A 17,603-nucleotide genomic window follows, 5' to 3' on the forward strand; every position below is an offset into this window, starting at 1 on the left:
GTAAAACGGTGTTTGTAGTTTTTAGATAACTTAGTCCTTACACTATGGGAGTCTGTTCAAGAGGCATGCATTTACTGGATAGTGAATTTTCATTGCTTGCGTTTTTAAAATGGTAAGGATTAAGAAAAGTTATGAAATCAAAGTTGGCGGCCAAGAAATAGCTGCAATGGGTGCCAATACCAATCAGTTTTAACTATAACATGGTGATGCTATCATTACTGAAATTAGCATCATTGCAGCCATTTTCTTGGCTGCCCCCTTCAACAGATTTTTTTTCTCACAGATTGGCAATTTTGTTATAAATATCATCTTTTTTGTTACTGCAAGCTCAAAGCCAGGTTTTGGGGCTTGACAATGTATGTAGTTTTCTTTACTATGAGAATATGAGAAAGACTGAAGACTTTATTTGTACAAGTGTAAGAAAATATTAGAAATTGTTTACAATTGAGTAAGAATCATAAAAATAAAACATGAGAGGTCACTTGTGACATACCCTCAGCTACACTAGTGGACGTTTGATTCCTACTTCATTCACATACAGCCTGTCAATAGGATAGCTATGAAATATCCATTAGTATAGCACATGACCTCCATTGTTTCATTTCTTTTTGTTTCTACAAGTGCAAGGAAAACTTAGGAATTTTAAGTTTGATTAGGAATAAAAAAAAAAGTTGTGAAACAAGGGAGGTCACCTATACATGAAGATATGCTAGTAAACATTAATTTTAATCCTTTATACCATGACTGAATTACAAATTAAATGTCCACTAGTATATCTTCAGGTGTATAGGCAACCTGTTTTTGTTTTTTTATGGAACTTAAATTAAAGTTCCTAATTTTTTCCTTGCACCTGCATATTTACCTTTTTGTAACATAATTGTGACATCAAAGACAAAGAATGGACCATACTTGTTGATTTCATCTGAATACTGCATGTCCCAACAATAAATTTTTTGTGGGTTTTCAGGTACGTGTTCAATTCGTTACACAGAATTACAAATGAAGAAAAGTACGAGAAGCACTTTGTAATCAATCTAGTCAGTGTGGAAAATGGAAAATATGAATTATTCCCATTACAAGCATAGGAAAGTCATCATGCATTACCACAAATTGACACCTTGAGCTGTCAGTGAAGAGAAATGGGACAGAGACAAACTTAAGGTACTGCGGGTCCATGATGCATGTATTGTACATACTGTGCTGTACCAAAAGGCACCTGTTGGGCTGAAGCATGTCGAACAGAAAAAATCAAGCCCGCTGTTATCAAATTATGCCTGTCAGAAGAAATCAGTAAATCAGTTGGTCAGTCAGTCACTCAGTAGAAAATTTCAAAATTCCTCTACGTAATTTAAAAAAAATTGTAGCAATTTGTAGAAGCATTTTGGGTCATACTGAAGGCACTTTTGGGCTTGGGTTATGCCCAACCAATACTACCAAGGCATCATGAAGGTATTGTGAGGCTGATCTATGGCCAATATATGTGACCGGATTTGCGAAAAGGTACCTTTTCCACACATTTGACATACCAGCAAACCAAATGATGTAACACTTGACTCCTTATACTGATTAACTTGCTCTGAGTATCAATATGTAGCCAGATACTGTAGCTACATTCATTGAAACTTTCAAGCAATCATATGTCATGATCAAAAAGTTATGAAGCTGTAAAGTTCAAACAATGGGTCAAATTTTGTGTGTGAAAAAGGTACCTTTTCGCAAATCCGGTCACATATATATTTTTTGTGAGAAATTGCAAACCTACACAAATGTACAGTTACTATCGTATGTGTGATGATCACTACTCAAATAGATAATTTCTAGTTTTTCCTTACGCTTGTTTATTTACCATTTTTGATAACATAATTCATTACTGGCTAACCATTGCAGACTGCACCAAAGGAAACAATAGTACCAGATACTGTATAGTGGGAAATTTTCGAGGGATGGAACTTTCACGAAACTGTGCAAAATACGATTTTCACGTTTTTAAATTCACGAAAGTCTAGAAAGCGGGTAGTAGCTATGTGTATAAACTGAAACATTTCATGATTTTATTTTCACGAAGCTATCATCACTCACGAAATTCACGAAAGTTTTGTTCCTTGAAAATTTCCGGCTATACGGTACATTATGTAAGACTATGTGCACCTTAACTATGAAACATGAAGTGGCCATTCCACGTCATTTTCAGCTATGCCATTATAAAAATGTTAAAGATTAAGAACAATAATGAGAAGTGTCTTTGTAATCATTCCAGCCACTATGGAAATTGCAACTAAATGTGCACCCTGACATCAATCACTGAAATGTGAACTAGCTATTCCACTTCAGTTTCTATGCTCCACCCATTTTAAAGTGTTACAAATGAAGAACAGTACGAGAAATGCTTTTGCAATCAATACAGTTATACTATGGAAATAAAGCACTGTATGAAGCCATGACATGGTTTTGTGAATCAACAATTATGTGGTAGTGGAGAGGAAAGAAATGGGATACAAAGAAGGATAAAAGTAAGTCTATGATGCATGCATTGTAGCTGCTATGGTTGGGAAAAAGCCATGTCTTCGGCCAAATCAATGCAAACAATGAAGCAAGCCTATATAACTCTGGCCATTTTTATCTTGTCTGAAAGTTTCAGTTACGTAGTTAGTTAGTCTGTCAGTGGAAAATTTCACTAAATTAAAATAATAATTTTTATAACAACTTATTTGAAGCACTACGTATTGCACTGAAGGAACTTTTGGGATTATTAATATTAATACTGCCAAGCTGTCATGAAAGAATAGTGAGACTGGATCATTTTTGGCAGATATCTTTTGCAACTTAATGCAGCACCTGATTTTCTGGTATAGTCCCCATGCAGGCATAAACTTCCAAAATCAGGTCCCAATTTTTAAAGCATGTAACTCGTTAATAGAAAGTGCTATGACTAATCAATTACACACAATTGAATGGGAACCCATTTTCAAGTGTTTTTTTTTTTTTTTAATTACTGGATATCACTTAGATTTTTTGACAAAAATTGCATCAATTAAGTCAATGACCACATATCGTGCAGTAAAAGCATTTTTGATTGCTAAATTATTCAAATGCATATATGGTTATGTGGAAAAGCTAAAGAGGCATCCACTAAGGCTGCTACCACATACTTGCATGGATCCAGGTTCTTTTCACTGAACAGAATAGATATTATGTGATTATGTGTGTGCAAAAGTTAGTCAAAGGCACTACAAACCAATAAAACCAATTATAAACCAATTACAGATACAAACCAATTATAGGTGTGTGTTATAATGGTTTTATAGTATGGGGACATGTACAGATCAAAGGCACCCACTTTTAACATAGAAGGTGATTTTACTTTCTTGATGGTTAGCTAATACATTGGTAGCTACTGTCCATAGTTTATTTGTTGGTAGCTAATTTTGCATGAGCAAGCACATGGTAAAATTGGTACCAATTCAGTCTATGAATTCAGTCCAGTTATTGTACTGTTTTACATGTAGACATGTAGCTGTGTTCATTTGGTAGCAATGTAGTAATAGTCTTTGTTAGCCTAATTTATTGGAGAATGAGCATGTGATATACATGTATAGATCTAAACCAAAACAGCTAAGCTGTGAAAAAGGTACAGCCCACAAAAGAACCATGATATGAGATCAAACATGGCAGCCAAGAAATGGCTGCAATGATGAGTTATCATTGGCATTAACATCATTGCAGCCATTTCTTGGCGATCACCTTTGATTGCACATCTTTTTTCACCCTGGTTCTTTTGGGGCCACACCCTTGGCTTCTTTTTGTAATCGCATATCCCAGAGTTGTCTTTCTTTACTACAGGAAAATGATATCAATTTATTTAACTACTGTATGTGTTTTTAAAAACATTTTTGTTGTATGAATATACGTGCATATTGTTTTGAAACTCTGACTTATAAGATAGCTAAACTCTATACAGGGTGATTTGTAATGTACTTTAGCTGATCTTTCTACAGGGCAACTAGTTTGTAACTAGACTCATGGTGACTAGTAACGTACCGTAAATTGGGAATATTTCAACATTGAAAATTTTTATCATTAAATTTTTCAACACAATGTGTTTTCATCATTTGGCAAACAATGAAAATTTATTACAGCAAATTTAAAACATAGTGTAACTAGAAGCGAAACCATGTCACAGCGACGTGTCAAAGGTCATGTGCATTTGAAAAGAGATAGCTGCTTGTACATCCACACCTACTAGCTACCAGAACACTATAGCAGCTCTGTTGGATTGTAAAGCGATAGCTACTACCTTGCTCTAAACCCACTACTCAACCTGAGGCTCAACCTGAGGCTCAACCTGAGGCTCAACCTGACTCCTCATGAGTGGAATCATTGGATGTCCACTGTGCTGAAATGTGATGGATTTTAACCATAACTACATCATTCCCTAACCAACATTTTCCGTGGATGCTCGGTGTGCTTGGGATGGTGGTAAAAATTATCATTTTAATTTTCGTCAATACGGTCAATGATGAAATTTTTTAACAGCAAATTTTTCCTGATTTATGGTGGGGTAGATAAACTTTATACAGTGTGACTTGTTACATACATAGCTGAACTCTCAACAGGAAGACGTGTAACCAAGCTGACTCTCTAAAGGGTGACTTGTAACTAGCTGAGCTTTCAACAGGCAGACTTGTAGTGTAGCTGAGCTCTCTAAATCTTGCAGTTTAACTCTCTGCAGGTTGACTTGTAACCAAGCTGAAACTTCTACAGGGTGACTTGTAAAAGTCACCCTGTAGAAGTTTCAGCCTGGGTGACTTCTACAGGGTGACTTCTCTACTAAGACTTGTGATGCAGCTGAACTCCATAAAGGGTATAGTAACTGCATTCTCTACAGAATTTTGTTTGTCGGGATGATTTGTTTGTAGCTGAACTCTCCAAAGAGTGACTTGTAGCCTACGTAGCTGAACTCTCTTCTCTACACAGACTGAACTCTCTACATAGTGACTTCTAATGTACAGTGTGATTTCTTTGTAGCTGAACTCTACAGAATGACTTTGAGTTCTCTACGGGGTGACTTGTAACATAACTGAAGGGTGACTTGTAATGGAGCTGAACTCTCCACAGGGCTATAATTGTTTGTTGCTGAACTCTCTATGGGTGACTTGTAACATAGTTGAACTCTATACAAGGTGACTATATAGTAGTATTGTAATTCCTCTGATCATCAGCTTAGCGTATTGGTAAATTCATTGCCTTGTAGTATGACTTTCTGTGATGGTGCCATGTATGATTTCTTTTGGTACTCTTTGAACTAAATAGTGGCCAGACTGCATGACTAAAAGAGGTATTCACGTATGTGACTGTTTCTGGGAAAACAGGTCTTATCACCTATTTAAAAGTATCAAGAAATGCTGGTTTTAAATATTCAGTGGCCAATGGTAGCTACGCATACCAAATCTTCACACATTTTACAACAATTTCTTACCTTCCAGATCATCCACTGAAGAGGTACTCAATTACCGCCATTTTAGATAATTTTTAAACTGAGGCTGACTGTATCAGTGAGCTCCAAAAGGAGTGGGAGGCATGCAAGATGGTGTTTAAAAATTGAAAAGGAACATGTTGGGATGAATTAAGTTAAGTTATGGGCCATTCAGGGCTCAAAACGGGCTAAACTGAAGGAAATTTTACTGCACAGGCCATTGTCGAATACCACAGAACTGTACAGCCACACACAGCCATCTCCTGGTTGGCCAGGGATCCATCAAGACCCCATACCACTTGTACAGCTCACCACTGTGCTTGAAAAAAGCAGCCAGCAAAAGCAGACCACTTAATTTACTCTACTCGACTGTGACAATGAAATTTGATAGTGCATTCATAAAGCTTTGTGTTTGTGTGAAAAAAATCAAACTTCCTGTCTTGGGCAATAAGACCGGTTTTTGCAGATCCAGTCACATATAGTCATGTTATAACTATTTGTAAACCAGTTTTCAACTGATTTGTGACAGTCTATGATCTGACCATACACCATACTACAATGTTGCTCTGTAACCATACCTGTTTGTGCTGGTGTGTTCACCTACTGTACTGTTTCACTAGCATAATGTTTATACATATGTTGTGTGTTTATTCAGCAGAAATCATTGAGTGCATCACAACCCCAACAAGCTAGTACAGAATACCAGGAGGATACTTTGCAAGGTTAGCATCAGTTTCAGTGTAAATTGCTCACTTAATCATACAGTACAGTAGTACTTTATATTAGGGTTGGGATTTCTTGCCCAAAAATGTCACCCTAAAACCAGTCTCGAATTTCCTTCATATCAGCTTGGCAGTATTGGTTAGGCATAGCCAAGCCCAAAAATGCCTTCAGAGTGACCCTAAACCCTTCCAACAAGTTTCTATTGAATTTTAAAAATGTCCTATTAACTCTGAATAACTAACTAACTGATGCCTTCAGCTAAGCATAACTCAACAATGGATAAGGCTACGGGCTTGATTTTTTCACTGTTCGATATTGCTTCATCCCGAGACATACCTTTTCACCAACTGCAGTATGTTTAATGCATGTATCATGGTTTTGTCCTTTCAGTTCTTTTCGCTGACAACGCAAGGTTTCAGTTTGCGATAGTGCCATATGGCTTCCCTCTGGCTGTGTCATGCTTTTCTCCCGCATTTTCCGTAGCGACTGGATTCATTACAGAGAAGTTTCTTGTACTGTTCTTCATTTGTAATGCTGTGTAACAAGTGCAGCATAGCTACAAACGAAGCGTAATGGCCACCTCATTTAGTAAATTGCAGTATGCTGTACTTTCCTGTACCTAGGCTGATTAGTTTGGTGATATACAAATGATATAATGCTAGGAAGATTACTGTACAACTCTTTTCCCACTGTAATTATTAAACTACTTAGCTAAAACTTTGTTAAATTAAATATCCCATTCTTTAGACACTGAAAAAAAGAAACCTGTACATTGTGCAAACTGTGGGGTTTTGTTGAGACAGTGCTAATAACATACCTCTCGGTGCTTGGCCTAGTTACATAGCATTATAAATCAACCTCAGAAAGTTTTGTGATGCTCAGATCTTGCCATCTAAACATCATAACTGTCATCTTAAATACCAATTTAAAGAGTTGCATGTAGTGTTTGCAATTGCTGCTGACAATGTCTTGCCTCAAACCACCAACTATTTGACACCTAGTGGCTACCTGTGATTCCGGATCATGGGTCTCACCTGTAAAGGTGGTGCATGGTTTTTTTTTTGTAGAAATATAACAAATCTCTCTGTCTATGTGTATATATTGTACTTTGCGTGGGAGGATCAAAGCAATGCCGTGTATCATAATTATTGTCCATACAGTACTAATCAACTGCATAACTGTACTGTATGAGTCATACAGTACAGCTAATTGGGAAATACAGTACAGTTATGCACTTAATTAGGCAAATACAGCATACTTTGGCAAATACAGTACAGTTATGCAGAGAATTTATTTGTGGAATGTTACGTAAACAACACACTGTAAATTGCTAAAACCAGCCAAACTAATCCTACAAGTTTGTTCTACGGCTAGGAATAGATTGTATAAACACTTACTGATCGTCAGATCACGAAGCTTTTAAACACGACTCCACTAAGACAGCACTATTGATCACATGTGTGACATTGTAAATCACTAAAACTAGCCAAACTAATCCTAATAGTTTGTTCTATGACTAGAAATAAATTAGTTAAACTTATCACCGAAAATCGCAGTGGTTAGAGTACTAGAGAAAATTGCTCCGAACCAGATCACCAGGAAGTACAATATAACACTTAAAGCACCGCCTTGCTACGAAAAATACAGTATTCGGGTGGTGTTTCGAGGCAAACACAGCACTCGGCTTCGCCTCGTGCTGTATTAGCCTCTCGACACACACCCTCGTACTGTATTTTCCATACACATGCACTGCAGTGTTTTAACTCTAACATATATATATATATATATATATATATTGTACTTTGTGTGGGAGGATCAAAGTGATGTCACGTATTGTAGTGTCCATACAGTACTAGTCAGCTGCATAACTGTACTGTATCAGTCATACAGAGCAGTTATGCAGCTAATTGGACAATTACAGTATAGTTATGCGCTTAATTGGGCAAATACAGTACACTTGGGCAAAAGCAGTTCAGAGGATTTATTTAAGGAATGTTACATAAACAACACACTGTGAATCACTAAAACCAGTCAAACTAATCCTACGAATTCATTGTACGTCTGGAAATAGATTGTATAAACACTTACTAATCATCTGATCATGAAGCTTTTTAAACACGACTCCACTAAGACAGCATGATTGATCACGTGCGTGACATTGTAAATCGCTAAAACTAGCCAAACTAATCCAATCAGTTTGTTCTACAACTAGCAATAGGTTATTTAAACACTTACTGATATCCCGATCACCGAAAATCGCAGCAGTTTGAGTACTAGAGAAAATCGTTCAAAGCCAGATGACCAGGAAGTACAATATAACACTTAAAGCACTGCCTATGCTTGTATGTATGAAAAATACAGCACTTGGGGGGGTGTCTCGAGGCAAATACAGCACTTGGCTTTGCCTTGTGCTGTATTAGCCTCTCGACATGCCCCCTCGTGCTGTATTTTCCATACACACGTGCAGCGGTGCTTAAACTATAACACGCACACATTTATATATATATATATACATATATGTTCTTGAATTGTAATGCTGTGTAACGGGTTGAACATGACTGACAACAAAGACTTCACTTTAATTTTCAAATGATAAATTGATAGCTGTGAAGCGCGGTGCTATTTCTTTCTTTTGATGCAGTATGCGTGGGTCCACCAGTCATAATAATTTTCTTTTACAAAAAAGTTAACAAACAAGTACACAAAAAATTTGGAATTTTAGTAGGGATCATAGCACATGAATAAAAGTACTGAAACAAGCTGGAGTAGTGCACGATATTAAATCACAGTAAAACAATAAGAAATGTTATATATATCCCTCAAGATACGTATCATGGAAATGCACAGTAGGGATATAACACTTCTTATTGTTTTACTGTGATTTAATATCATGCACTACTTCAGCTTGTTTCAGTAGTTGAAAATTCCAGTATACTTGTGTGTATATATACTTTTGTTCTATGCAGAAGGCACCTCCCCTGTACAAAGTACAGGTGGTAGTCCTGGAGAAGAGGTGACAAGCCATGCTGTATACACTGGGAGCATGAATAATGTTGGGATACAACCTGATTCAGGTATGCATGTTTGCATATATGTATTATTGCTGATATTGGGTGTTCCATATACATATAATGTACTTTGCATGGGAGGATCATTGCAATGCCGCATGTCGTATTGTCCATACAGTACTTATTAGCTGCATAGCTGTACTGTATGAGTCATACAGTACAGTTATGCACTTAATTGGGCAAATACAGCACAGTTATGCAGAGAATTTATTTACGGAATGTTACGAAAACAACACACTGTAAATCACTAAAACCAGCCAAACTAATCCTACCAGTTCATTCTACTGCTAGAAATAGACTGTATCAACACTTACTGATCATCTGATCACAAAACAACTCCACTAAGACATCACGAAAGATCACGTGCGTGACATTGTAGATCGATAAAACTAGCCTAATTAATCCTATTAGTTTGTTCTATGACTAGAAATAGATTATATAAACACATACTGATATCCTGATCACCGAAAACCGTAACAGTTTGAGTACTAGAGAAAATCACTCTGAGCCAGACAACCAGGAAGTACAATATAACACTTAAAGCACCGCCTATGCTTGTGTGTACGAAAAATACAGCATTTGGGGGGGTGTCTCGAGGCAAATACAGCACTCATCTTCACTTTGTGCTGTATTAGCCTCTCGACACACACCCTTGTGCTGTATTTCCATACACACGCGTGGCAGTGCTTTAACTATAACATACAGTCTGCTAGGTCTGTTAATTGTTTAAATGTCAATATGCATAAATTTAGAATTTCTTTGTGCAACTTATACTACAAGGTATTCATGCACAGTGTTTATTGTTATATGTTTCTTTCTTAGATAATGGTGAAGATGATATATATAGTAATGATAGTGACGATGAAGAGTTTGGAAGAAGTGAGTTAACTTTGTGGTGTACGTACAGTAAATTACATGTTATAAATTATAAATGTATCACTTTCACACCTCAGATCAAAGGAGCCCCCTGGGCTACATTCACGATGTCACTAAGTTTGTGACTTTACCCAGGCTGCATCTCAATGTAGACCAGGCTACAACTGGGCGGCCAGTATATAGACATTAATTAATTAATTAACCCATTGCCAGCTGAATTCCTGGTGACTACTAGCCGAATCGCCAAATTGCATCATATTATCCTTACCATATGCAGAATTACTTAGTAACCATACATTTAAATACTCGCTATGAAATAAGGAAATCAATTGTGTTGTTTTTGTTTACATCAAGACACGATAGTGTGTCGTGTGGCCCAAAAAGCCGGCGCCACACCGTGGGTATATTGACAGGAAGAAAGAAAACGTCATTTTCACACTTTTGTATCTCGGTGATCCCTTATCCAATTGGAACCAAATTTGCTACAGCGTTGCCCGCCAGCCAGGGGAGTCTACATACCAATTGTGAAGGACATGGCCGGAATTTCCAAGATACAAGCTGCCAAAGTTTTGATTTTTTTCTTCGTTTTTTTTTCTTATTCTTCTTCGTGTTTTTGCACACTTGCAAAAATTGTTATAAAATGCAAACACATGCTCTGATCGCCTTGACATTTGGCACACAGAAAGGGAGTCCAAAGGCAAGTCCTAGCATCAAATTTGGTGCAAATCCGATGAATGGTTTGGCAGTTATGACCGATTATTCGCGTAAAACAAGATTGATTTGTTGTCGCGCCTACAGGGTAATTTGCTTCATGGAATGAGTTGAAAATTGCTATGTAGATGGAGTAACCATTGTAGGAGTGCCTTTTGGTGGTTTGAAAAGAATCGAGATAAAGAGCATGGAGATATGACACAAAACCCAACCTGTGTCACAATTACACGATCGATTTTTATGAATTAAAAAGTATTAGTTTTCATGCCTACTAGGCAAACCGCTTAGAGCAATGAGCTGAAAATCGGTGTATGGCTGGAATAATCTTCATAGAAAGTCCTTGCAGTAGTACAGAAGAATCGAATTACAAACCACTGAGTTAAGATTCGAAAGCCAACTCCGTGTAGCAAATGTGAGATCGAGATACTTTAATAGAACAGTCACCCTAATAGAGCATTCAGCTAATTTATTTACTCCATTATAGAATTCTATTACATTACAAGTTATTCTGTAGGGAGTTCAGCTGCAAAAAGTTAATCTTGTAGGCACTTCAGCAAGGAGCAAGTCACCCTATAGAGAGTTCAGCTACAAATATATTGCCGTAGTGATTCAGAACATTACAAGTTACACTGAAGAGAGTTCAGCTATGACTTCAGCTTTACTAGCAAGTTACTCTGTAGAGAGATCAGCTAGAAACAAGAGAGAGCTCAGCTAGAAAACGTCACCTTGTAGAGAGTTCAACTACAAACAAATCATACTGTAGAGAGATCAGATAGAAGAAGCCACCTTGTAGAGGGTTCAGCAGTGAAGTGATCACCCTAGAGAGAGTTCAGCTAGAAAAAAATCACCCTGTAGAGAGTTCAGCTACGTACAAAGAAACCATCCTGTAGAGAGATCAGCTAGAAACAAGTCACCTGTAGAGACATCAGCTACAAAGAAACCATCCTGTAGAGAGTTCAGCTACAAACAAATCAGCCTGCAGAGAGTTTGGCTACAAAAAATCACTAGTGTTGTGCGATATGGCAAATTTTGTATATTGTCTATCACAATTATTGCTCTCTTCATTTATCACGATACGATAAATTATCACGATATACAAACTGCATGAAGTTGTGGTAATAAGCTACTAGTATTTGAGCATGAACCATGTAAAATAGTCCCTAACATGTGCTTTCCTCTACAAGTAAGTCTGTTATAAAGAAACTAATGCTGTCTTGAACATCATTTTCTGATGAAATTGCTACACCATCATATATCACAATATAATTTTTTTTTATCACGATTACGATATAAAAATTAATATGTCACGATAATCGATATAATTAATATATTGTACATCACTAAAAATCACCCTGTAGAGTATTCAACTACAAACAAATCACCTTGTAGAGAGTGTATAACTAGACACAAGTCACCCATGCAGTAGAGAGATCAGCTACAAGAAGTTACCTTGTAGAGAATTCAGCTACAAAGAAACCATGGCTTATAATGCCATGCTGCCATATGGTGGCTACGACCGTTAATGGGTTAAGACCAAAATCAATTGTGGGGATCGATTAATACACATGTGATTAGTATGCACAACTTGGATTTCAATATACATGGCATGATATGTTTAGCTCGGACTCAACAGAACTCTAATGCAACAGTTGAGTAAACATAACACTTATGGGTGTCCATGGTAATGTTTAAATTGCTGCTGTGAGAGTGTTCTAATAGAGCATTCAATCACTCTAATAGAAGAGTCACATTTCTACAAGTGCTGTATTTTTATATTGTAAAGTCTGTAAGTAGCTAGTAATTTAAGCAATTCTAGGTAGAAGTTGTAACTATGCTTTAACTTTTATTGCTGTGTTACAGCTATTTTGTGACTGCTCTATTAGAGTATCTTGATCATTTTAATGCAGTACAAGAAGAAAGGCAAAGTGTTACTAAGGATTTACTGGTTAAAATGGGTGTTAGTTGACTGCAGTTGCATGCCACTAAAATTACAGTTTTATTTTAATATTCTGTCACTGTAATCTGGGGTTTCTGTCAAAACCATGGAAACTTACCTACTGTTTGAGTTTGGCCGCCTTTCCTTTGTTCATAGCATTGCCGTATACAGGAAAGATGGCCAAACTCAAACTATTTATTGCTATCAGAGAATCTTTACACATTGCTTAATTGAGAATCAAATTTGTGTGGCATTTATGAAAATGCTCACACACTTAAAAACTAGCAACATCACATAGTTCTCATTAACACTTTAACAATAATATTGTATTATCTGATTAGCTAATATTAATTTTACAACTTGCACACCTCGCACATGGCCGCATTATGATATCATTACTTTTTGTTGTAGTTAACTCTGCTTTACTTGGATGCGCACTTTTTTACAGCTGCAAGCTGTTTTTGGATGGGATACATACATACATACATACATACATACATACATACATACATACATACATACATACATACATACATACATACATACATACATACATACATACATACATACATACATACATACATACATACATACATACATACATACAGACATACATACATACATACATACATACAGACATACAGACATACAGACATACATACATACATACATACATACATACATACATACATACATACATACATACATACATACATACATACATACATACATACATACATACATACATACATACATACATACATACATACATACATACATACATACATACATACATACATACATACATACATACATACATACATACATACATACATCCATGCATACATACATCCATCCATGCATACATACATACATACATACATACATACATACATACATACATACATACATACATACATACATACATACATACATACATACATACATACATACATACATACATACATACATACATACATGCATACATACATACATATGCATGCATGCATGTAGCATGAATACATACCTACATATGTACGTGCATACAGTGATTATAATGATCAATTACTCACAGAACACACTTTGTAATGTTTACAACTATCTTACTTTACAGTTAATGATTCCCCTAAATTAAAGCATCTTCACAGATACAAAAAGCAAATTTCAAGCAATTGGTATGACTTAGGAGTTGAGTTATTAGATGATTGCTATGAGGAACTGAATGCTGTACGACAAAATTATCCCAGTGATGTTGATATGTGTTGTTCAAGGATGCTCCAGTTGTGGCTACAAAAATCTAAAAAAACTAATTGGCATCAGTTTATCAAAGCTCTAATAAGGATTGGTTTGACTGATTTAGCTCACAAGATTAAAGTAAAGTTAAACAAAGGTATGTATATAGGGTGTAGTTTTCAAAGAAAATGGCTGGTGTAACAAATGTAATATTCAAAGTGGTAAAGCAAAACATGGCTGTAACATGTATTGTATTAGTACAGTGACATGCTGTTGCTGTTGCTGCTCTCACTGTTTAATCTATGCCAAAACAGTCAAGTCGTAAAAAGATGGTGTGGGTACTCAAAAGTCAGGTTAAAAACAGTTGTTAATTTCAATCAATTTTAGTAATGACATTTTGATGCTGTCATTATTAAAACTGATTGACATTACTATCATTACAACCATTTCTATAGCCGCCACCTACATCTGATTTCACAATTTATTAATTTTTCTGTTTTTTTTTCTTAAGGGGTCTACTGAGGTCTAGATCAAGACACACTGTAGTGTGTCATGCTGCCCAAGAAACTGGTGCTCCACACCGTGAGTATATTGACAGGAAGAAAGAAAATGTGATTTTCACGCATCCGTTATCTATTATCTGATTGGAACCAAATTTGGTACAGAAGTGCCTGCATGGTAGGGGAGTCTACATACAAAATTTGAAGAAAAAGCGCCCCAGCTTTTTCCAGATACGAGTGGCCAAATTTTCAGGGTTTTCTCTTCTATTTCGTCTTTTCGCGCACTTTACAAATCGGCCACAAAATACAAACGCGTATTCCGATCAAACTGAAGTTTGGTACACTTGAAGGGCTCATTAAAGCAAATCTCAGTACCAAATTTGATGGGAATCTGATAAAGAATCACAGAGTTATTACTAATTATTCACGTAAAATAAGATTGAAATTCTGTCACGCCCAAAGGGTAAACCCCCTGAAGGAATGAGCTGAAAACTGCTATGTAGATGAAGCAACCATCGTAGGAGTACCTTTGTGTGGTGTGAAAGGAATCCAGATAAAGACCATGGAGATATGGCACAAAATCCAACCTGTGTTGCAATTATGCAATCAACTTTTATAATAAAAAAAAATATTAGTTTTCATGCCTACCAGGTAAACCACTTAGAGCAATGAGCTGGAAATCAGTATGTAGCTGGAAAAAATCATCATAGAAAGTCCTTGCAGTAGGTAGTACAGAAGAATCGGATTATGAACCACTGAGTTATGATTCGAAAGCCAACCACGTTTAGCAAAAGCAATACTCTAATATAACTGTCACCCTGTAGAGAGTACAGCTACAAATAAAGTGCTCTAGAGACTCAGATCATTACAAGTCACATAGTAGGGAGATCAGCTTGAAACCAAACACCCTGTAGAGAGTTCAGCCACAACCAAATCACCTTGAACAGAGTTCAGCTACTAGCAAATCACCCTGTAGAGAGTTCAGCAAAGCAAGGGAACAATCTTTTCAACCTGGTGATCGTATGCTGGCATTGTTACCTGTACATGGTAGTCTGCTGAAAGCCAGATACTGTGGACCCTACACTGTGCAGGAGAAGAGTAATGATGTTAACTATATTATTAGTACTCCAGGAAGGAGGAAGTCCAGACGTCTCTGCGCAATTAATATGTTGAAATGTTACCACTGCCAATCTGATTCAGAGGAGAAACATACAGCATTAACCACAGTAATTCACCAGGAGCCAGTGGTAGAGCCAGACACCAATGGAGAGGACAAATGTGTGATGAGGCTAAGTAACTCTGAGATATTGACTAACCTGGACGAACATCTGTCACCTCCCGAGAAGACACAGATAGAGTCCCTCTTACACGAGTTTATGGAAATTTCCCCGATGCCCCAGGAATAACTACAGCAGCTGTACATGATGTGGATGTGGGTGGAGCGGTACCTATCAAACAGCACCCTATCGTGTGAACCCTGTTAAACGTGACTACATACGTAAAGAGGTGGCATACATGATGGAACATGGAATCGTGGAGCCTAGCCAAAGTCCATGGAGCTCCCCATGTGTGTTAGTACCTAAGGCTGATGGTACTTGGAGATTCTGTACTGACTTTAGGAAAGTTAACAACATGACAAAATCTGATTGTTTTCCTTTGCCAAAGATTGAGGACTATATCGATCATATCGGTAGTTCACAATTTGTGAGCAAATTTGATATGCTCAAGGGATACTGGCAGGTTCCACTAAGTGAGTGAGCTAAGGTAATATCTGCTTTCGCAATGCCTGATGGCTTGTACCAGTATACAGATATGCCCTTTGGAATGCGAAACGCATCTGCAACCTACCAACGAATGATTAATCACGTTATATCTGGTCTGGATGGTTGTGTGGCTTATCTAGATGATGTCATGGTGTTTAGCCATTCCTGGGAGCAGCACATTGATCAATTGTGTAGTTTTCTCCATTGGTTGCAGGAGGCGAAGTTGACTGTCAATTTAATGATTAGCGAGTTTTGTCACACTAAAGTAACATTTCTGGGCCATGTTGTAGGACAAGGTCAGGTTGCCCCAGTGTCTGCTAAAATTGAAGCTATTTCCAGATTTCCAGTACCTGCTGATAAGAAAGACGTGATGAGGTTTCTGTGGATGGCTGGTTATTATTGGAAATTTTGTCATCACTTCTCATCGATTGCTGAACCTTTTGACTGCCCTTCTGAAGGCTGGAGTGAACTTTGATTGGACAGACAGGTGTCAAGATGCTTTTGAGAGAATCAAATACATTCAGAGCCTGTTTTACTGGCCCCTGATTTTGACAAACAGTTCAAACTCTATGTGGATGCTAGTGACATTGGATTGGGAGTGTTGTAGCAGGAAGATGTAGAAGGTCAAGATCACCCCATCTGTTTCTTTTCAAGAAAATTCAATTGTCACCAGTGTAACTACTGTACAAGTGAAAAGGAAACTTTGGCCCTGATTCTCTCCCTTCAACACTTTGAAGTCTACTTGAGTTCGATGTGAACTCTCTACAAGGTGATCTGTTTGTAGCCAAAATCTCTACACTACAGGGTAACCTTTTCTATCTGATCTCTCTACAGTGTGATTTGTTTTTACTGGTCATACCAAGTTTTCATACCAGTCTGAGCAATCTTCAGGTTTTCCTGAGCAAACTCATTCACCTTCTGTAATCTATAATGAACATCACATATGTGACTAAGAACACTCTCAAGTTAGTCTTCCTCCTTCAACAACGCTTCTTTCAGTAACTTCAAAGGACCCCTGGGAGTATGTCCAAAGACCAACTCAAAAGGACTAAATCCTAAGGATACTTGTATGGATTCTCTCCCCACAAATAACAAGAGAGGAATTCCCTCATCCCAATCTTTCCCTTCTTGGAAACAATACGCTCTAATCATTAGACTTCAGAGTCTGGTAGAATCTTTCCAGGGCTCCCTGAGATTGAGGGTGATGAGCTGACAATATCAACTGACTAATTCCTAACTGGGACATCACCTCCTGAAAAAGTACAGACATGAAATTGGAGCCTTGGTCCGATTGCACAGCACGGGGGAGACCAAAGAGCG

The 17,603-nt window shown here is 37.2% G+C and overlaps 1 protein-coding gene across 4 annotated transcripts in view; it reads left to right on the top strand.

The window, feature by feature from the left end:
• The window catches only part of LOC136258546 (uncharacterized), a 63,391-nt gene that overhangs the window by 17,755 nt on the left and 28,033 nt on the right, over positions 1 to 17,603 (top strand). For 3 of the 4 annotated variants that reach the window (XM_066051873.1, XM_066051865.1, XM_066051879.1), the window contains 4 exons: positions 6,129 to 6,195; positions 9,163 to 9,270; positions 10,087 to 10,143; positions 13,902 to 14,177. In XM_066051873.1, the coding sequence (XP_065907945.1) occupies positions 6,129 to 6,195; positions 9,163 to 9,270; positions 10,087 to 10,143; positions 13,902 to 14,177 (508 nt within the window). The remainder of the gene's footprint in view (positions 1 to 6,128; positions 6,196 to 9,162; positions 9,271 to 10,086; positions 10,144 to 13,901; positions 14,178 to 17,603) is intronic. The other variant, XM_066051883.1, reaches the window with a different exon arrangement.

Source organism: Dysidea avara, chromosome 1 (assembly GCF_963678975.1).
Source record: "Dysidea avara chromosome 1, odDysAvar1.4, whole genome shotgun sequence".
Taxonomy (NCBI): domain Eukaryota; kingdom Metazoa; phylum Porifera; class Demospongiae; order Dictyoceratida; family Dysideidae; genus Dysidea; species Dysidea avara.